The sequence below is a fragment of the Trichosurus vulpecula genome, chromosome 3, assembly GCF_011100635.1.
Source record: "Trichosurus vulpecula isolate mTriVul1 chromosome 3, mTriVul1.pri, whole genome shotgun sequence".
Lineage (NCBI taxonomy): Eukaryota > Metazoa > Chordata > Mammalia > Diprotodontia > Phalangeridae > Trichosurus > Trichosurus vulpecula.
Window position 1 is genome coordinate 103117836 of NC_050575.1, and position 23067 is coordinate 103140902.

Below are 23067 nucleotides of genomic sequence, written 5' to 3' on the forward strand. Positions count from 1 at the left end.
AAAGCAGCTCTTCTCTTTTTCCTAATACATAATATCTCTAATCTTAGTATAGGGCCATAACAGAGGTCTGGTGTTCTTTAGATATCACATTTAATATGTGGAGTAGGATTTAGAGTGGTTGTTTTTTCTTCTTTTTTTTTTATAGTGGTATAGCAGTGAAAATAGTATAGAAAAATTAGGGTAGCATAGGGTAGATAATCCTATCCTTAACATCTGTAGCTTTTTTGGTGAGGCTGAACGGCGTTAGGGATAGAACATTGGATTTAGAGTGAAAGACCTGAGTTTAAATCTTGGTTCTGCCTCTTTTTCTCACCACTTAGTCTAACTTCATTGGATTCCCTTTTTCCAACCTCTCCTATCTCCAGTTCATCTTCCACAGAGCTGCTAAATTGATATTCCTAGAGAATAGGTCTGACCATTTCATTTCCTAGATAAAGAAGTTAAAATCTTTTTCCGTCGTACTATATTGTCTCCATTTATCTTTGAATCTGTTTTATCCTTCAGGGAGAACGGAAACTTCTTGTGGGCCGGGACTGACTCGTTTTTGTATTTGTATCTCCAGCATCTACTACAGGGCTTGACAGAGAGTAGGCAGCAGTAAATACTAGTTGATTGATTCATTGGGCAAGGCTCTGTGCCTCATTTATAAAATGACCGTAACAACCCTCTTACTCTCTACCTCACAAAGTTGTCATTGAAAAAGCCCTTTGTAAGCCTTAAAGTGCTGTAGAATAATGTTACTAGCCTTACTTTTTTCCTGTTAAAGCTACTAGTTTTTGCTTTGGAATTGTTATTTTTTGTTCTATTTCATGGAGAGTGAAAGACCCTGCTTAAAGAAACTGTCTGGGAAATACAGTTTGGAAAATACTTTCTTGCCCTAAAAAACAACTTGACTGATAGAGTGCTGCTTAGGTCCCCTGCTGTTACTTTGTGTTGTGAAGAAGGAGTCTGAGTGGTTCTGATTCCATATGGATGTTTTTCTCTTCTTTTCCCTTTCTCTTCATCCTTAATATTTAGTCAAACAGCTGGTCAGGATGTGAGGGTCAAAATTTTATCAAGAGACTGCAGGTGGCTGCAAACTTTGTTACTATGTTTTTATTATTAAAAAATGAGCATTTATACATTTTGTCATATGTCTACTTTTGTAAATTTTGTCTTCTTATAATGTGATGGTTTCTTCTGTTATTAAAGGGTTTCTCATCTGAAAATTCACGTTTGTGAAATATAATATTTGAATCATCAATATTTTGGAGCTTTGCACTTAAAGACAGGCTTAGTAGCCTTGTGCAGTGATCTAATAAAAAAGCTTATATTTATATTTCATTGCTTTTTAATATTAAGACATAAAAAAAAAATCTAGCTATAACTGAGTTTTTACCTATAGTACTTGAGAGTAATTCCTCACAGATATTTGTATTTTTTTTTTTTTTGTGTAGTTTGAAGTGCTAAAGAAATATCTTGAAAGAGGTGGAGATATCCTTGTTATGCTAGGAGAAGGTGGTGAATCCAGATTTGACACCAATATTAACTTTCTACTAGAAGAGTATGGGATCATGGTTAACAATGGTAACCAAACTTTTTATAAACTTGTGGCTTTGGAAGTAATATTTTCAGGGGCTGTTTTTTAATCCATAAAATTTACCATTTATTTATAGTCTAGTCTATAAAATTATTTTTTTCTTCCCCTGAAGATGCTGTGGTGAGAAATGTATATTACAAATATTTCCATCCTAAAGAAGCTTTGGTATCCAATGGAGTCTTAAACAGGTAAACATATCAAAAGCTTTAATATTATTAGTCATGCTCCGCCACTTTACTGCTCTTGCCAATCATACTTTCTCACTGCTTACCTCGCACTTTTAGTCCCTGTTTTGGGGATAATTTATCTCCTTCCATCTTGTAAATTATGGAACCTACATTCTTGAGACATAAGTAAGAATCCACTTTTCTGCTATATTCCATGAAAAGAGCTTCATCCTGGTGCATTTATTACCTACAACTTTATTGTCTCCTAAGGAGTATGTGTATTAACATCCATAGTGTTGTCCTCATTATCACAAGAGTGTAAGTGTCTAATTACATGTAGTGCTGTATAAATCAAGACAGGCATGGTACCTCCCTGCTAGTATTTTATAATCTAAGGCAATCAGCTTAGAAGTATACCCAGGCCTCATATTTGTGGTTGGTTATATTCCTGGAAAATGTGCTGTAAGTCCAGACAACATAAGCAAATAGGAGTTTTTCATGGAAACAATATTATACTGTGAGGTTATGGCCCAAACCATGGGCCTGCCTGACTTTTTACACAAATGATTACAAACACCACATTTGTTAACTATAAATATTATTTATTGTTTGAGCTAAAACAAGTAGTACAAAGCAGCACCCAGTTATGCTAAACTTGACATAATACTATATTAGCTTATTATACAAAGTTCTTATCCTTCATAATTTCAGCCTTAGTTTTGCTGTGACATGTTAGAAAGTGGAGAAGGAATGTCTTCGTTAGGTTTTTGTGTAGGTTAAAAGGAGTGGAAAGGCATTCCAGGAAACAAGGAACAGCATAAGGAAAGGTCAGACTGACTATGGAATGTTTGTAATCAGTCAGTTGGTCATTTTGGTGTCTCATATTTGAGAGAAGCAAGAGGTAATATTGACAAAGTAGGATGTGAGGCCAGATCGTGGAAGGTTTGAATGCTAGGTTATGGAGTTTGGAATTCATCTTGTAGGCAGTGGAGGGCTCTGGGTTGTATTTTGAGCAGGGAAGTGGTATGATGAAATTAATACTTATATTAAATATAACCTTTAGTTTTGGGTCTAGTGTATTTGGTGGAGATGATGACTGAAGCTTGGAAGTTGGGGAACAATATTATTATTTGAGCAAGGTTTCATGGACACTGCATGACTTGAACTCTTTGAAAGAAAAGGTTTGCACAGTGATGGCATTTCTAGTAGATATCATGACCCAGAGGTGGGCGTGATATAAATGTGTTTAGTAAAGTTGTAAAGCTCTTTGGACATAAGTAGGAAGACACAGGAAGACCAATGAAAGTAAGAGACTAGTGCTTTGAAGATTTTTGGAGCTGGAGCACATGCTTGACATGTCTTTATACTTTTATAAATACGTCACAGGCACCTATTTCCAGAAACTAAATAAATAGCAGTTATTGACATGTCGAGAAGCATCTATTAGTAAACCAGGTACCGTACTAAGTGCTGGGGATACAGAGAAAGGCAAAAATACTTCCTGCCCTCAAGGAATTTTTAGTTTGATGGGGGACATAACATGCAAATAACTGTGTACAAACAAGACATATTCAGAATAATTTGGAAGTAGTTGCTGAGGAGACTTTAGCATCAGGGTTAGACTTCTTGAAGAAAATGGGATTTTAACTGAGACTTGAAAAAAGTTGGGCAAGTCAGGAAGTAGAGACAAGGAAGGAGAGCATTCCAGGTTTGGGGGACAGCCCTCGGCTGTGTAGGCACGGAGTTGGGAGATGGAATGTTTTGTATACAGAATAGCAAGGGGCCTGGGGTCACTGGATTGTAGAATATGTGAAGGGGAATAAAGGGTAAGAGGATGGGAAAGGCAGATGGAGCCAGGTTATGAAAGGATTTAAAAACAGGATGGGAGCTTTTGGGGCAGGGAGGTGGGGAGAGTAAAGATAATGAGTTCTGTTTTGGACTTGTTGAATTTAATCAGTTCAGGATATCCTATAGGCAATGGGAGATGCAAAACCCGAGAAGCTGGGAGAGAGCTTAGGGTTTGGTGAATAGATCTGATCATCATCACATAGAAATGAGAATTAAATACATGAGAGCTATTGAGATCACCAAGTGAAATAGGATAGAGGGAGAAGAAAAAAAAACGGCCTAAAACGTTGTCCTGGGTGACACATACAGTTAGAGGGCATGACCTAGATGAAGGTCCACTAAAGGACACTTCAAAGGAGTGTTCAGACAGGAGGGAACCCGGCGGGACAACAGTGTTAGGAAAACCTAGAGAGGAAAGCATCAAAGAGAAGAGGGTGATGGACAGTGTCAAAGGTTGCAGAGAAGTGAGGAGGATGAGGCTTGAGAAAAGGCCATTGCATTTGGCAGGTAAAGGGTCATTGGTAACTTTGGAGAGAAAAGTTTTCAGTTGAATGATGAGATCAGAAGCTGAATTGCAGAGAGCCAAGAAGAGAGTAAGAGGACAGGGAGTAGAGGCACAGATTGAGTTTAGCCACAAAAGGGAGGAGAAATATAGGAAGATAACCAGCAATGATGAATAGATTAAAAATGAGGTTTAGACACAAACCAGATACCTTTCTGCTGTGGCAGGAACTGTTATAACACAACTGTCTTCTCTGTCATAAATTTCTACCTCTTCAGATCTTTCCCATCCATTTTTCAGGCCCCAGCTCAAATCCCACTTCTACAAGAACACTCAGCCTCCAATTCATCCCTGAAGTCCTTTAGCACTAATTGTCTACCAGGGTGGGGAACCTGCAGCTTTGAGGCCACATGTGGCCCTCTAGGTCCTCAAATGTGGCCCTTTGACTGAATCCAGACTTCACAACACAGATTCCCTTAATAAAAGGATTTGTTCTATAAAACTTGGACTCTGTCAAAGGGCTGCACTTGAGGACCTAGAGGGCCACATGTGGCCTTGAGGCCACAGGTTCCTCACCCCTGGTTTATACCATTCATGCAGGTACTTCATTACAGATTGCCCTACACTATTATTAAATTTTATATAAGTATGTTTTTCTGTCCAACTAAATCAGAAGTGCCTCTTGGACAGGAACTGTGGGGCGGGGAAGACCTTAAAATAGTCTAAAGTGTTTGCCTTTCTGTTTTAGATTGTTTTAGTGTCTTTTGAAAAAATTTCTAGCATACCTCTTTAGACCTTATATTCTTTAGTATTTACTGGACATAATTTGTATTAACATTCAAGGTTTTTTTTTAAAACTAAGTTTGTAAAGAAAAATTATAACCAATGGAATGAATCAGAGAAACGAAACCAAAAAAAGAAGTTAAAAAAAAAAGAGAGAGCAAATACTTTGCCAACATCTGCATTCAGACTCCATAATTCTTTCTCTGGATGTGCGTATCTTTTTTTTCCTCATGAGTCTTTTGGGGCTGTCTTTGAACCTCATATTGATGAGAGGAGTCAAGTCTATCAAAGTTAGTCCTTACAGATACCGTGTGTCTGTAATCATGTATATTGATCTCTTGGATCTGCTCCCCTCACTCAGCATCAGTTCATATAAGTCACTCTGAAACCTGTGGAATTGAATGTTATAAACTAAAAGTAAAAATATTAAAAAAAAAATTTTTTTTAATTACTTAGGGACGGGTGAGTTTGGAAAGGAGGAAGAAAATTTGGAACCAAAATTTTTTTAATGAATGTTAAAAATTGTCTTTACATGTAATTAGGAAAAAATAAAATATTATTTAAAACAAATAAACAAACAAAAAAACAACTAAACTTGTATTTGCTTCTTTAAGGGAAATAAGCCGAGCTGCGGGAAAAGCTGTGCCTGGAATAATTGATGAGGAGAGCAATGGAAACAATGCCCAGTAAGTATATATTCTTAGTCTCAGGTTTTATTTTTTTTTTCCTTCGAAGTGTTAACATTGGGGAATTCCAGTACATGGTCTAGTTCTTTTAGCTTCTTTATGCACTCTCATTGCTAAAGGGGGAAACCTTATAGCTTTAGATGGTACTGCTGAGATGGGGTGTTCAGGTGTAAGGACTTGCCAAACCCTTTTTAGGGTTGCTCAATCACCTTTGAGGTCCGCCTTTCACCTAACTCTCACTTGGGATTCCAGAAGCTGTAGCATGTGCAGTGGCCACACCCCAGTAGAACCATCTTGGCAGACAGGCCTAAGCCCATTGGTGAATTAGAGAGGTGTCTGTCCCAAGCATGTGAGAGCTTCCCCTAGTGGAATGGGCAGATGAGAACAGTTTGTTCCACTGGCCGGGAAGGCAGTTGAAGCAGGTACTGTGGATCACTTAGAGCTTGGTCAGACATGGAAGATAACAAGGTCACTCACTGCATCCCAGGCCATCGCCAGTCTCTTTACATTTGTCCTGCCACGGGACTTTGATGACTCAGAAAGAGAGAGTGAGGTTGATGACTTTTTCCAACTCTGCCTCACTTAAATCCAATCATGCATGAGTCAAGACATAACCTATGATGTCATTGGTCCTCTTCAAAGTGGAAGAACAAACAACAGCTACTCCTGAGATAATTAGGGAAGTAGCTGAAGTTGAATGCTTTGTGAAGTGAAATGAAATCTATTCAGATTAATCTTTTTTTTTTTGTTTGTTTTTTTTTTTTTGGCAGGACAATTGGGGTTAAGTGACTTGTCCAAGGTTACACATCTAGTACATGTGTCAAGTGTCTGAGGTTGCATTTGAACTCAGGTGCTCCTGACTCCAGGGCCAGTGCTCTATTTACTGCACCACCTAGCTGCCCCTAGATTAAAGTAATCTTAATAAGATTAAGATACCTAAAAAAGGCAGCAAGTATACCATTGGACTTTGAGGTGGGAGAAATGGGTTCTAGTTCTGTCTCTCTCACTAACTTTTCTTCTTTATAAAATGGGATTAAAATGTTCCTACCTTCCTCTGAGAGTTGTTGGGAGGATAAAATGTGACAATTTAAAAAAGCAAAAACTGCTACATAAATGTAAGTTATTTATCTCAAAAGGCATACCATCTTTCCCCTTATATCATCTTAAAGTTCAAGGTATACTAGGTTGATCAAAGCAAATGAATTTAGAACTCTTTAAGTTGTTTATCCAGCTTTGACTACTCTCTTAGTCTGGTCATGTAAGCTATGTCAGTTGTGTGTATATTATTGTTCTCTGTTGGTGTCTAGTCTCTCTGTTAGACCAAAAGTTCTTTAATGATGGGGGGGGGGGGGGGACGGTGCCTTATCCAATCTTTGCAACCCTGACAGCCCTAATCTTGTTATGCACATAGCCCTTGCTTAATAAATGTTTGCTATGTTGTGGTTGTTACTGTAACATGGTCATGATCCCCTTAACTGTTGAAGATCTTCTTTCTAGACCCTTAAAACATGTTTAGGCTCAGATCAGATTAATCTGGCCCGCTGGCATTAGTGTCACAAAGGCTCAGGCTCCCTAAGAATCTACCCATTATGGCGAATCTTTAATAAACTTTGTTTTTCTTTGGCTAAAAAAAAATGAAACATGCTTAAATGCCTCAGTGCTATCAAAGAGTGATAGTAATACCTTCGTGAAGGTCAGGTTTTCTTTCCATTTCCTCTACTCTCCCCTCCTCCAACAACAACAAAAAAAGTCCTGAATGGCTTATTTCTTAATGGTAAAGTCTTTTAATATACGAATGAGAAATGTAAGTAGTAACTATGGCAATGTTTACCACTTCCATTTTTCTTTTATTTTGCATCTGAATATATGACTAATGATGTTCCTCTGAGATTATCTCCAGTTTATCTTGTATGTATCTTGTTTGTATATAATTGTTTGCATGTTGTACATGAACAGTATAGTGAGCTCCTTGAGAGCGGAGGTTCTTTTTTACTTTCTTTGTATACCTGGTTGTCAGCCCAGTGCTTCAAACATAATAGGCTCTTAATAAATGCAAGTTTACTTCAGTTGTTCCCATTGGTAGTTTGGAAAAACCAAGGCCTGGTAGAAAAGATTTTTTCTGGTCATTAGATTGGGCATCATTTTTTGTCAGTCTTATTAAATGTTTTTATTTTTAATATGTCTGAACTTTTCCATAGGGCTCTCACCTTTGTATATCCATTTGGTGCCACACTGAGTGTGATGAAACCGGCAGTAGCTGTTCTGTCAACTGGGTCTGTCTGCTTTCCCCTTAACAGACCCATTCTGGCTTTCTACCACTCTAAGGTACAAACTTCCTTGAATTTGTCTTTACATATATTACTTGACATATACAAAAAGAGACATTTGGAACAATTTGTGACTTGTAAATACCCTTGTCTGCAGCTACAGGCTTTTCCCCTTGGTACTTTGTAAAATTACACAGATTCAGATACAAATAAATTTAACGAAACGTCAGAATACACTAGATTATATGGTATGATAGTACTGGTGTCAGCTTTAGCTTATCCCAAGAAAACTGAAACTGGAAGAACAATGATTAGATTCCTGTCCTAGATACCAATTCCTGTCTCTCTTTACTTAAGAAGTTTATGTTTCTTTGCTCCTTAAAATAACTTTGTACATGTAAAACATTATTAATAAAGGGAGTATTGCAAATGTTCTTTCCCAAATAGCCAGAAACATTTTCAAATGAAAACAAAATATTGTTTAATAATGCAAGCTAGATGTGAAAACAGTGTATTTCCTTTTAAATATGTAAGTTTATATCCACAAAAGATAGTTGAACCTTTGTAAAAACATGTTTTAATATCATTTATATGGAAAAATCCTAGTGATATGATTTTTTTTCCCTATGAACAGAAATACTTCATTTTAGATAGTCAGCACTTAATTAATGAATATCCGTTTTAGAATAGTCATTACCCCGTATACCGAGCACATTGCCCAGCCTTGAGCACTTTGCTCTGTACAGCTAGGTCCCAGTTTGTGCAAGCAATGACTCCCTCCCCTGGAGTGGTTTTGTATATTCAAATAAGCATAATTGCAAGTTATAATTATGTAAAATGTGGTAAGTGCTTCCAGCCCAATGAAAATAGTGCTCATTTAAATAATGCAACGACTTCGAGGAATTTGTTATTCGCACTGATTGAGACCTGGCTGTATTTGTACCAGCAAGTGGTTATTGTCTCCTTGTTTTGTAATCATAATTTCTCCTGACTTTTCTGTGGTGCTTTGTGAGCACAGTTTCTATGAGACAAGTCAGTGTCATGAGATCAAACAGTGATTACCGAGAGTGACCTCAGAATCCTATTAGAAATCATTGGCAGCTCCCTGGTTAGAACTTGAGTATTGGCTCCTAGTTTAATGTCATTTATATCACTGAGCTTGTTGTTACCCCTTTCCAGCCCTTTTGCTTTGCTAGAATAGAACTGTTAATATGAAGGGCAGGGAGAGAATTGGCCTTTAACTAGACATCCTTTTTCATTTAGCTGGAGGAAATTATAGACAAAATGCTGGAAGAGGAAGCTGAAGACAATGGTAGAATCTCTGTCAGGGCAGAAAAAAGGATTAGAAAGAAGATCTATAATCTATTTGAGAGAAATGAGGTAGGGAAAAGATGGTGATATTAGGGAAAGGAAAATATAAGATGAAATATGATTAGTAGAAAGGAAAGTCAATTTTTTGAACTTTCTTTTTGGGAGTTACCTATAGTTTTGTTTCCAATCACAGCAGTGTTCAGTCATTTGTCCTTTTGTGAAACTCTACCAATTGAAACCTCCCTTTGAAATGGTCTTGAATTATTTCCAATGGCTTTTATTTCTTTTGCCTCCTTACTCCAATGCCCTGATCCAATGAATGAATCAATTTTAATGTGATAGCCAATATTAATTTCCTGAACGGATTTAAAAAAAATTGTAGAGTTTGCACTTTTGCATCATTTGACTCATTAAAATGTTCAGCCCATTAAAATATACAAAATACCTGCCTCAGATATAATTCTGTTTATTTGATGCCAAACAAAGCTGTTCCTGTACCTCTTAGCTATAATAGCTTTAAAAACTGATTTTGAAACTCATAAATGTCTTTATGACCTGATGATACATTTAATAGGTCCTAACTCCAGTATATAGCTTACTTTTGGATCTATCATTTTCTTTCTTTTATGAACATGAGAAGATAATTATCCTCTCATTATATAGGAAAATAAAAATGGGGGAGGGGGAACACTTAACAAAGCTTGATTATCATTATAATTGTCTTATGCAAGTAGTATTGCCTTTAAAAGTCAAACAGAAGAATATTCAAGAATTTAAATGAGAATGAGATTTGGATCATAGCACATTATGGTATTATGTTGTATATATCCTTGGCTGTTTTGCAGCCTTGATATAATATTTGTTTAGTATATGTAATTTGTTTAGTTTATAAAATATACTCTGAGCAACCACAGATTCTGCCCTAAATGGATAGATGATGATGAGAATAAGCTTGTCAAATTGTACTTTTGACTTGTGTGTTTCAATGTATCGCCTTGTCATTGACAGAACCAAGGTGGAAAGTTGGCAGTGCTAGGTTCTTGCCACATGTTTAGTGACCAGTATTTGGATAAAGAAGAAAACAGCAAAATCATGGTAAGATTTTTTGGAATGGTTATTTTATTATACAATGAGTATGTATCATTTTTGTGCCATTGGTGCATTCAGTCATTTGTAAAACAAGTAGAGAGTTGAGAAAATGCATTAGCCATTGCTATTCCAACTATTTCATTAGGACACCACAAATGAAAGTGACCATATTGAAGTGTGAGCCTCAGTTGATAAGCTAAAATATGGAAACATCTATCCATAGTGTTACCAAGGGCTGTAGATTTCAGGGTCAGGTAAATCGTTAAGAAAATGATTGAAGGAAAGAAGACTCAGGTTGGGTTGCTTTAAATGATAAATTGAAAACTGAAAGAATGGTCTTAATTGCTATGATGAGAAACTGAATTAGAGCTTATTTTCATGGACTTTATAGAAAATTTGATTGTCTTTATAAATACTCTTAAGTTTTATACAGGTTCCCCCTCAATCAGTCAAGCATTTATTAAGTGCCTACTATGTACCAGGTACTGTGCTGGGTCCTGGGGATATAAAGACAAAAAATGAAACAGTCCCTGCCCTCCGGGAGTTGACATGTCATCAAGGTAGACAACACTTACATATATAAGTATATACAAATAAGTACAAGATATGTAATTCTAGAAGGGAAAGTACTAACGGCTGGGGAGAGCAAGAGAGGCCTCGTGTAGAAGGAAGGTACTTAAGCTGAGTTTTGACAGGAACTAAGGATTCTAAGTGGCAGAGATGAAAAGAAACTACATTTTGGGCATGCAGGACAACCAGTGCAGAGGTATTAAGAGGGGAGATGGAATGCCAAGTGTAAGAAACAATAAGACAGTCAGGTTAGCTGGACCGTGAGAGTGCATAATGGAGAGGAAGGCAGAATAAGGATAGAATGTTAATTTATATTTATTTTAGAGATAGTAGAAGCCACTTAAGTTTATTCAGTAGGGGGCACTGGCTTGGGGAGACCTGTGCTTATTTTGGCTGCTGCGTGGAGGATGAATCGGAGAGGGAAGGATTTGAAGCAGGGTGGCCAGTTAACAGGCTCTCTTGAAACAGTCCAGCCAAGATGTGATGAGGACCTGAGCGAGGATAGTGGTTATGTGAGTACAGAGAAGGGGCATATTTGAGAAAGGTTATGGAGTAGAAATAAGAATTGGCAATTGAATATGTGGGAATGAGGTGAGTGAGAAATCAAGAATGACAGAGATTGTGAATCTCTGTGACCAAAAGGAAGGTGGTACCCTTGATATAAACAGGAAAGTTGAGTGGCTGGTGGTGGGTTTCAGGCATGTTCTAGAAGCCTAGAGAATAGCCATTTGGAAATGTCCAATACACAGTTGGCGATGTGGGACTAGAGCTCAGGAGAGGCTAGGTTGTAGACTGGGGTGTCAGCTGCACAGGATTAGGAATAGGAGGGAGGGAATAGGCATTCGTTAAGTGCCAGGCACTGCTAAGTGTTCTACAAATATAATCCTACTTGATCCTTACAATAACCCTGGTGCTATTATTATTCCCATTTGAAGAAACTGAGGCAGAGGTAAAGTGACTTTCCCAAGGTCATACAACTAAGGTGTGTCTGAGGCTAGATTTGAACTCAGATCTTCCTGACTCTAGACCCGGTGCATTATCTCACTGCCTAGAATAGAGACTGGGTCTTTGATTTCATTGGTATTAGGAACTCCTGAGTGAGGAATATCCCTCTCTCAAGGCAAGTCAGCACTTTTTCTGAAACTTATAGTTTAGGCAGCTAGGTGGTGCAGTGGATAGAGTGCTGGGCCTGGAGTCAGGAAGATCTGAGTTCAGATCCAACCTCAGACACACTGTTGTGACCTTGGGCAGTTCACTTTACTTCTGTTTGCCTCAGTTTCCTTAATTCAGGATAATACAAGCTCTTTACAAGGATCTAATAAGATCGTATTTGTAAAGTGTTTATTTGGTATGGTGCCTGGCATAAAATAAACACTATATAAATATTAGTTATATTAAAAGAGTTGCTTAGGTCACTGGGAAGTTAAATGACATGTCCAGGATCACAACCAGTTTGTGTTAGTGGCATGAGGCAGTGTGTAGGGCATTAGACTTGAAGACAGCAAGATCTGGGCTTAAATCTCACCACAGACACTTACTAGCTTTTTGACCATGGGTAAGTCACAACCTCTTTTTGCCTCAGTTTTATCACCTATAAAATGGTTGGACTTCATGGCCTGATTCTTTGTCAGTTACGGCTTGCTGGCCTCTCCATCTGCATAGAGATGATACTCAAACCGAGGGGAGTCAGTGAGATTACCAGGTGTGAGAATATGTATGGAGAAGACCCGGACAGAGTTCTGGGGTCTGTTAGGGAATGTGATATGAACGATGAACTAGCAAAGGAAAATGAGGAGTGGTTACGCTGGTAGGAGAGCCGAGAGAGAGAATGCTGTCGTAACGACCTGGAAAGGAGAGAGCATCCAGGAAGGTAGGGTGGTGTCAGATGCTGCAGAAAGGTCAAGGATGATGATTGAGAAAAGACTATCAGATTTAGCATCTAAGAGATTGCTAACTTTGCAGGGAGAAGTTTCAGTGGAGTGATAGGGTTAGAAGGTAGATTTGCAAAGGATTTAGAAGTGAAAGAAAAAAGGAAGAGAAGGTATTAGGTATAGACAACTTTTTCTAGAAATTTGGTGGAGAAAGGGGGAGGAGAAGTTTAGAATAATAGCTTGAGGGGATGGTGGAGTCTAATGAGACTCTTTTAAGGATTGGGGAGGCAGCAGGAAAGGAACCAATAATTAGGGAATGATAGAGAGAGAATGATTGTGGCAACAATCAGCTGGAGAAGATGAAAGAGGGGATGAGATGAAGGATACATATTGTTGAAGAGTTAGCCTTGGTGAGAAGGGCTGTTGATACTTCAGAGTCTAGAGTAAAGGAGGAGAGAATTAGAGTTTAGCTTCTAAAATTTAGGAGAATACCTACTGTTAACAAAATCCAGCTCTAATATGGAAGACCAAATTGGCTCTTGCAGATATATTTTTAACACTAAAACCATGAGAGACTTTTTTTACCCTTTTCATTTCCAGAATTTTATTTTATATTTGAAATTTTTAAAATTCTCATAGTTAGAATTTGTGACTGAGTGAGCTTCACTGATCAGCAATATTAGTTAGACTAGTGACATTTGTTTATGATATTTTAAAGCTGGATTATATCATGGATCATTACTTTAAACTAGCGGTATCAAAATTCACAGCCTAAAAAAACTCCTGAGTACATCCTGAACAAGATTAAAATGTAATCGGGAAATATTTAACAAAATAAATAAAAATACAACAGCATAGATAATGTTAATTTGTGGTTTTCTAACTCAGCATGTGGCTACAATGATCCATTTATGTTTGATTTTGGCACCACTGCTTTAAACTATATTACATATATACTTTCTTTATATTATGAAATGTATTAATAACTAGGAATAGACTCTAAATTTCAGTATTGATGCTTGAAAGTAAAAGAATTTCATAGTCTTATGAAATGAATATAATCTATTTTTCAACAAATGAATTGAGGTTTTGTAAAATTTATTTTTGTGGTTCATTCTGTTATCTTAAAATGGGCACATCGTTGTTAACTATTAATTATGTCAGTGAAATTTGGTATAAAGTTACGGTGTAAATGTCTTAGGAGAATTTATAGACAAGATGATAATTTAACTTGGCAATAATTGTCAGAAAATTTCATGAATTGTAGTAGTTTTTAAATATTTTATGAGATTACATTGAGAAATGGTTCATGAAACAACTAATTTTAGTCTATTTTTAATCTTCTTAATTTACTATTTCTCACTTCTTTCCTTGGCTTGCTAATGTGCTTTATTTTGTCTCTAGGATGTAGTTTTCCAGTGGCTCACCACAACAGACATCCATTTAAACCAGATTGATGCAGAAGACCCAGAGGTAGGAAATCATTTAAAACTTGATTCACAGAGACAGTATTTCACCATTTTTAACACTCTGAAAGGAATGTCTTCTCCTTAATCTCTATTTTTAAGACAGTGTTAAAACTTCAGTACTATGAAGAATCTGTGATCTCATTTATGTGAGTCTTCCTTTTGATGCAGATAAGAACTTATCCCTGTATTCTTATCCCGTGTAACTCTTAACTGTGTTCTTTCAGAGCTCTTCCCAAATGATAAACCCAGTGTGCTATGTTAGCCATCCTCTAGGCCTTTTTATGTTGTGTATTTCATTGGATGCCTGAAGCCATCTGTCTGTTACTCCTCATTGAAGGTCTGACTGGACATAGATAAGCTGATTCTGAGACAACATCGATATCAATGATTCTGTCTGTTAAGATAGAGACAGTTTCATTTTTTGTGATCATGTTTTGGTGCTCTCCATGTCTGGTACCTTCTAACTTTCTTTTGTAAGAAAGTATTCTTTATATACAAGGGTACAGATCCTGAGTTATCTGCAAGTCTTTAGCCTCTTTTTTTTTTTTCAAACCCTTATATTTATTTTCTGGCATAATTTTCACTGTCTTCACAGCTCTTATTTTAGTTAGGACACCTACCATTTAATTCCTCCTAACAACAAAGTGAAGTTACTGTTGTAAAATATCTGAGTTGAACTTGTAAAATCTCTGTTTATCATGAAATAGTCTTTGAGAAATAAAGGAATCCTTCAGAATTTCTGTTGTGTATGGCAAATGTTAATAGAAAACTTCTTATTAACCTCTGTTCAACTTTATTTCTGTGTCATGAAGTACCAAGATCAAAATAGCAAAATATGTGGTGTGTTCCTTCTATAACTAGTAAGCTCATGTATTTTATATGAAGCCAAATTTCACCCTTATAATTGCTGTTAATATGAAGTAGTAGATATAGAATCTTACAATGAAAGAGCTATAAGGATCTTTAGAGATGATTCAGTCCACTCGGCTAAAAAATATTTTAAAAGTTACCTTGTGTTTAACAAGACAGACCCAAGAATATCCACAGATAAGCAAATAAAATGCTTCTTGTTGTGAAATTCTGTTGTATCTGGCCCTATTTTTTTTCCTTCTTTTTTCCTTTTTTGATATAATTGTCAATTGTAAGAAGGGGGAATAACCTGTGGACAGATAGCTCATTTATTCCATTGTATTTCATGAAGCTTCTAGATATCTGGAGAAAGGCCCTTCACTACAGTGAGTCGATCCCCTGTTGTGAATGTATGGGAGGACATGTACAGGAGAGGAGTAGGATTGGAAGGCATGGTGTAGCAACAATCTGCTAGCAGTTGCTGTAGGGGGGTGTAAGACCCGCCAACAACCAGCATACAGAAAGCTGCCAACACAGGTTCTTTGATCTGCTTTTCTAAGGAGAGCAACTTCAAGGGGTTAACAATCTCAGTTTAATCAAACATACAAATACCATTCACAGTTCAGTGGGGAAAGATCAGCCCCCTGAACTTCAAGGGAAATACAAACAGAAATTACAAACATCAACAGACAGACTCTGTCTGATTCAAATCACAATTCGTAGTTACCAGAGAAACACCAATATCTGGGTTGTGAAGCTGGGGGCAGTTTGCAGCTTGCCCAGAGTCTCAACACTCCTTCCATGAGTGTGCCCCAAAAGTCAAACGCCAAACTCTCCTCAATTATGTCCTGTTCCTCACCCCGGCTGGGGGTGTGAAAGTTCCCCATCCCTAGTATCACATCATGTACAATTCAGTGACTCTCTTTTTGTCTTAATGCTGAGAAACACTCCAAGGCAAAATCCCACTTTATGTGCCCCATTCAAACAAAGGCCAGAATCCTTAAAGGCAATTAAGAGAAGAACAGCAAAAAGTCCCATCTTAATTACTATTACATAATCCAATCCATGGCCTAACAAAAATCTAAATTAAATGGCCATGGATCCTGGAACAAATAGAAGCATTATACATGGTGATCCAATCAATCAGGGAACTATAACAAAACATATCATTCAGTATCATCCCCAAAATACTTGTTTACAATATACCATCCACCCCTAGGTCAAATCAGAGTGTCCAAGTAAAGTTCTTTTTGAGGGTGTGTCCTCCCCACACAGCAGTTGCAGGCTTCCTCCTGGCACCCTCAGGTACCAGCATGCTTTAATTAGCAAAGTCCCAGCACAAAGTCCAAATACAGGTCTCTTGGGGATGTGTCCTTTTCACACTGCTCCAGCACCCCGCTTCCAAATCCTGGGGGGCAGCTGGGCAACAAAGCCAACAGGGTGGTGTCCTTGGGGGTCCAAGGCGCTTCCTCACACCCACCGTAGTCAACTCCACCCCTTCCTCCTGGGTCCCAAGCATTCCCAGAGGGAGGCAGCAAAAAAGCACACTCAGGGCCTTGCTGCAAAGTTTCCATCTTGCCCCAGGGCTGAACCCAAAGCTGCTGGGTTCCTGGTTGTCCAGCTCTGGCTGGTGGCTCCTGGCTTCTTTTGAATCAGACAAGGTCTGTCTGTTGATGTTTGTAATTTCTGTTTGTATTTGCCTCAAAGTTAGTAGCAGAGGAGGAGGCCTGAGACCGACTCCCTTGACTCTTTGTTTAATACTTTTCTGTTTGACTATCCAAATGCTGAAGACAGAGACGGAGGAAGTCTGTCTACATTGTGGAACCGCACCTTACAGGACCAAATCTGAGGTTTCTCCAGTCTTTGGGGAGGGGAGGGACTTGACCTAAGGTTTTTGTGGCCTAATGAACCCTGCCTCAATGAAGAACCCCCCTCTCCTGATGCAGATCAGCCCCATTTTGGCACCTTCTAGTCTTAGGGAGGTTCCAGGTCCTTGCCAGATGAAGTGACTCATCCAGGTTCCCACAGCGAAGATGTGTCAGAGCTAGGACTTGAACTCAGGTTTTCCTGACTGAGACTACCTCTCTTTTCATTCTACCTCTTTCCAAAACTTCTGAATCATGGCTTTCTAAAGTTTTAATTTTGGGATGTTGAGAGCTGATGTGCTTTGTTCTGCATCATATAAAAAGCAGAGAAATTCCTCATTAGGAAATCCAAATCATGTTAATGAAACATTAATTAGTTAATGTTCAATATTAATTGTAATTAATTACCATTAATTTGTAAAAATTACAGAAAGATTGGTCATGATAGAAACAAAAAATAAATGCCAGTGAAAAGATCGAATTCATCAGAAGAAAAGTTTGCTATGTACATTTTTCACCTTTTATGAAAAGTTTGGCATATGTGAAGGGAGAGGGATGGATTTCAGTTATAATTTTATGCACTGTGTCTGGAGAGGAAAGTAACATATAAAAGTTTAAACAAGATACCTCTGTGCTGGCTATTCTGGTCTTACAGTAGTTCCTATTCATCCCATTTTCCTGTTCAAGTTGTTGTGAAGTTGTGAAGAGAAAAGGGGAGCCATAATGTGAGGGCAGTGATGGGATGTTCCATCCAGTGTCACGGATCCTCTCTATACTTCTCCAGACTTTACTAGGAGAGCACAGGAATAGGGATGATAAGAAATGACAAGCTCTATAGCAGTCGGAACAGAGGTGTAATAACCTTTTAGAGACCATGAAGGTGTTCCCCTTACTGGTAGAGAATACCTAGTGTTATGGGGAGGAAGGGACACAGACCAGAAAGTGAGAAAGGAAAGAGTCTACAGATTAATTGGGGTCTTACATTTCAAGAATTATTTTTTAGGAATTTTAGAAAATCCCTTTGCTTTTCTGCCTTAACCTTGCAAACTGAATAGAACTGCTGGACTTTTCCGTTCCTTCCATCTGTTACTTGCAATTGTTCTGTGTAATTGTGTCACAAAAGGTGAATTCCTTTTAGGATTGGATAGCATGACTATGGTTGAATTATGCTTTCTACACAGTGCTTTTAATTTAATATTAACATTACAAGATGAAAATGAAACGTGACTGAACAAAGTTTTCCCCCCTTATTCTCTTGCCAGTTAAGGTATCAATCTTATGCTTTTCAGATTTCTGATTATACCATGTTGCCAGACACCGCTATGTTGTCAGAGCGACTTCGAGTGTGTCTTCAGGAGGGTGATGAGAACCCACGTGACTTCACAACTCTCTTTGACTTATCCATTTACCAGCTGGATACCACTTCCTTATCTAAAGTTATCAAGTCAGCACCTGTAAAACTTCTCTTTTAGAACTGTATTTTCATTTTACTTTAAGGTTTTGGGGTTTTTTTTTTGAGTGTTTGGCTTTCAAGGAAGTCAAGGTTGTTAGAATCCTTGCTTAGGCAAAAATAAAATGAACCTAAATGAACCTAAGACACCATTAGGTAGCAGAAGTTTTTGGAAGCATTTCTTTTGTCTTGCTTCGGTTTTGCTTCCTTTACTTCCCTTCCTTTGTCCCCCCAAAATAACTGGAAGTAATTGCTAGAACTGGAAGAGACATTAGAGATTATGCAGTCCAACTCCCTCATTTGGCTGATGATGGAACTCTTAGGGTTAATGTTACTGTTGGCTGCTCTCACTTTTTATGAAAGATGAAATTATCTAGGCATGTAATTCTTCTGCTGGCCTGGGAGCCAGGAAAACCTGGGTTCAAGTCCTGACTTCTATGTATATTGGTTGTGATCCCTGGACAGCGCTCTGTCAGATCTGTAATACTAGTCATTGCAGACAAGGCGTTGGCTTGAATTGATAGAGGGAGTTTCCTCCTCCAGGAATTCCGTGAAATCACAGATCCAGTTCTAATTCTCATCCCTATTTTTTCCCTTCTGTACTTTGAATTTATCTGGTTAAGGAATGGCTTCTGTGTAGTCTCCTGACCCATGTCTCATTATCTTTTGACATTGTAGTATAGTGGAAAGAGCACTGGATTTCTGAAGACTTGGATTCGAATTCTGGCTCTGCTTTTTACTAGCTGTGTGACCTTGGGCAAGTTACTTTCTGTCTCCAGGCCTCAGTTTCTTCACTTGTAAAATGAAGGGTTTGGGCCGGATGATCTTGAGGATTCCCTGCAGCTTTAATAGATGACAAACTGTATTTTGTAGTTGTTTAGATTCGGTGTACTGCCAGGGCTGTTCATGATCACATGGTTGTATTTTATAAAAAACCTCCAAAGGAAATTAAAGTAGCAGGCAAATAGTTGATACTACTTGTAGAGGTAGGCCGAGAAAGGGTGCGTAGGAAAAGGTTTATGGATTATGCCAGGTTGTGGAAGAGTCAAGAAGAGACCCTTAGAGTTGGGAATAGTGAGACCTTTTGAATTGAGGACAATAGACCTGTTTACGGCTGGGGATCACTAGTGAGAAAAACTAGACAGAGAGAGTTTGAAAGAAGATTAGAAAAAGTGAAGTCGTTGGCTGTAACGGTATAAAAGTAAGCATTCTTAAAAACTTATTTCCTTGCTTCTTGTGGTGGTTGGTTGTCCTTTGTTTTCAGAGAGGACCAGTGACATCACAGCGTTATGTTGAGTCATATGTGAAGTGGATTTAAGCGAGGCAGAGTTGTCAGCTTCGCTCTCTTTTCCAGAGTCATTGAAATCCAGTGGCAGGACAAAATTCAAAATGACTGTCCAAGGCCGAGGGTGCAGCGCATGACCTTGGCATCTTTGATGTCCAGCCAAACTCCTAAGCTCTCCACAGCACCTACTTCAGTTGCCTTAACGGCCCTTGCAACAGATTGTTCTCATCTACCCATTCTTCTGGGGGAAGTCTTTACCTGCTTGGGGTAGACACCCGCTTCACTCACCAGTAGGTTTGAGGCCAGTTGATTACCCCCAGCCCGGTTTAGCCTGTCTGCTGGGGTGTGGCCACTGCTCCAGCTGCAGCTTCTTTGGAGTCACAGGTGACAGTTGGGTGAAGGTAGACTCCAAAGAGGGACGAGTGCTAGTCCTGCTGAACTCCCCACACTTAAGAGGCAAAGGAATGAAGAGCAGCTCTCGGGGCTGGGGAAGTCAACAGCAACTTCCAGCTGGGAGAGGGATCGGTTGGAGGAGGCTGTGAAGCTACCAGGCAAGGCCAGAGCAAAGTGAGGGTTTTCTCCTGTTAGCTCCACTTTCACATGAGCTATTGCTAGAAACTGATGGTTCAGAAGAGGCCTTGTTCCTTTTTAGCTCCCACCTCAACTTTGCTTCCTTCAGTAAGAAGAAAACAGGAAGCTTCTTGTAAGGATGACATCTCTGACTCAGCACTGTTGTGCCAATTTTACAGTCTGACTTCAAGTCACTTATTGTGTAAATTCTTTTTATCACCTCTGTACATTCATCTGCTTAGTTATAGATTCATAAAACAATGACTTTATAGCATTTCAGAGCTAGAAAGAACCTTAGAGGTCATGTAGAATGTCTCATTTTACAGATGAGGAAGTGGAGGCCCAAGGTGTGGAAGTGACTTGTCCAAGGTCATAGAACTAATAGCCAGTGGGGGAGGGGCAGGGGAAGGATGTGGTTCCTTTGTTATTTTCTATTGTGTTGAAGTTCTAGCCATTTCTTAGATTGATAGACTGCTTTAGCTCCTGTCAATTCAGGTTTAATACTAAAGGTGATGGTGCCATTATAACCGTTTGCTTCAATTTAATGGCTCGACTGCTTTGCTCTCATTGGGGGTAAATAACAGGCATTTGAGTTGTCTTTTTAAAATTTTGACTATATTCACAAAAGGGGAGCCATGACTGCTTTCAAGCCTCCTTGTGGGGTCTTTCCAGGTTTGTAAATACTCACAGAGCACTTCTGTCTTCAGAGGTGCTTTGTGTGAAATTATAAAACTAAAAACCCTTTTGAGCTCAAGATTCAGTTCTATTTAGAATGTTGGTGACGATCATGGCGATGATAGGTAAAGTTGAGATCCTAGATCTAGAATTGGGATGGATATAGTCCAGTCCCTTACTTAATGGATGAGGAAGCTGAGGCTTGGCAGGTTACATGAGATCAGCTGCTAATGCCTTCTTCTGCCTAAATGATTGTGTATTTTCTACGTATTTTTGCATATACCTATTTCATATATACTTGTATATGTCCATCTTGGCCCCCCCATAGAATGTAAACTCTCAGAAGTCAGGTCCTGTTTCATTTTTATCTTTGTGTCACCAACACCTAGCACAGTGACTGGAACATAATGAGCGTATGTAGTGCTTTTTCATTTGATTCTCACACTAATCCATTGAGGTAGGCAGTGGAAATGTTATTTCTCTCATTTTACATATGAGGATGTTGAGGCTCAGGGGAGTGTGACTGGAATGTTGTGTAGTCATTGACAGAACTTAATTTCTAGAAGGCACTTCTAGAGCCCTTTTTATTATATCACACTGTCGTGATGATATAATGCAAGCTGAAAGTGGGGGATGTATATTTGTCTTTTGGTGTATTTTTTGTTTGTCATCAGCTTTACCTTCCTAATAATGGTTTCCTTAGGCTGTTCTAATTAGTTTTCGTTCCTGAACACAGAACTCAGCTAACAGGAAGATGTGATCAGATAGCATGCTAAGTGGTAGTAGGAAAGTCTATTGATTTAAAAATTCATTGCAGATAATTATTTGGGTAATTTGCTGACTTTACATAACCCTTAATGCAAATTGCAAAATAGTCCATGGATAATTTGTCTGTAGAGGGTGAGATGATGGCCCTTCTAGGTCTGTGATTTTATTTGGGTAAGGGACTTACGGTTTGGAAACTCTCCACCGGTGCAGATCAGTATTTCCTCTATAACTTACAGTCATAGAGGCCATTAGAAGTTTTATTTCTCATGGAATAAGTCTTCCCCTACCTTTTGAACAAGAATGCTGCTTCCTTTTAGCAGGGTACCCCCAGTTAATTGGTGAAAAAAGATTTTTCTGAAAAACACCTAAGCAAGAATTGACTGTGATAGGCCTTTCTTTAGCCAGAAACTCCTTATAGAGTTATGGAATGTCAGAGACAGAACTCTTCTTAAACAAATCTGTCATTTTACAGATGAGTAAACTGAGGCTAAGTGACTTGTCTAAGGTTACAGGGCTAAGAAATGGCAAAGTTAAGGATTTGCATCCACATTCCTTCCTCTTAGTACCTTATTCTTTCCACAATGTCATTTTGTTCTTTATATAAGTAAAATACTCTATTTAGCTCTCATCACATTGTGAATCAAACTCAGTTCTAGAATCAGGAATTTTAAATAGTCCTGTTTGAAATTGGCATTAGGTCTGTTCTAATTATCCTTGTTAAGGAATATAGGTGTTCGTTTTTTTGTGTCTCTGCCTTAGAATTTATAGATAAGAAGTATGGATAGCATATCTATTAATTAGGAATACTTTTAACTCTCCTTGCCTGACCTTGGTTCATATATTTTTCTCTTTTGACAGAGCTTATGAACAACTAAACGTGAAGCACGAACCTCTCCAGCTCATCCAGCCTCAATTTGAGACTCCACTACCTGCCCTTCAGCCAGCGGTAAGTTGCCAAGTTTTTGGCACATGTGATGGAGCTGATTCCTGACATTCATTTTGCCTAATATACCTAGTGTAGAAATAACACTATGAGAAAAAGGGGTGATAAAGAAGAGACCAGGACAGTGTTATGCACATAGTAGGTGCTTAATGTTTGTTGAATTGTTACTTGAATCACCCGCAGCTCTTATTTAGTTCTGTTCACATAGTTAATATTCACTTACTAACATCTAAAGTTTGTATCTCATCATCTAGCATAATAGCTACTTCTAGTAAATTGTTACTAAATTTTCTGGTTAAATATCTGTTGAATTAGTGAATTTAAGTAGATTTGCTTCAACAATTGATAATGGAAGGGGCAGCTAGGTGGCACAGTGAGTAGAGCACAGTCCCTGGAGTCAGGAGGATCTGAGTTCAAATGCAGACTTAGACACTTTACACACTTACTAGCTGTGTGACCTTGGGCAAGTGACTTAACCCCAATTGCCCTGCCTTCATCTCTCCAAAAAAAACAAAAAACA

At 38.4% G+C, this 23067-nt stretch overlaps 1 protein-coding gene across 3 annotated transcripts in view; it reads left to right on the forward strand.

Moving 5' to 3' along the window:
- The window catches only part of IFT52 (intraflagellar transport 52), a 32743-nt gene that overhangs the window by 6939 nt on the left and 2737 nt on the right, over positions 1–23067 (forward strand). For all 3 annotated transcript variants that reach the window (XM_036753045.1, XM_036753047.1, XM_036753046.1), the window contains exons 4-11: positions 1437–1566; positions 1692–1767; positions 5494–5565; positions 7764–7890; positions 10152–10238; positions 14078–14146; positions 18146–18300; positions 22463–22550. In XM_036753045.1, the coding sequence (XP_036608940.1) occupies positions 1437–1566; positions 1692–1767; positions 5494–5565; positions 7764–7890; positions 10152–10238; positions 14078–14146; positions 18146–18300; positions 22463–22550 (804 nt within the window). The remainder of the gene's footprint in view (positions 1–1436; positions 1567–1691; positions 1768–5493; positions 5566–7763; positions 7891–10151; positions 10239–14077; positions 14147–18145; positions 18301–22462; positions 22551–23067) is intronic.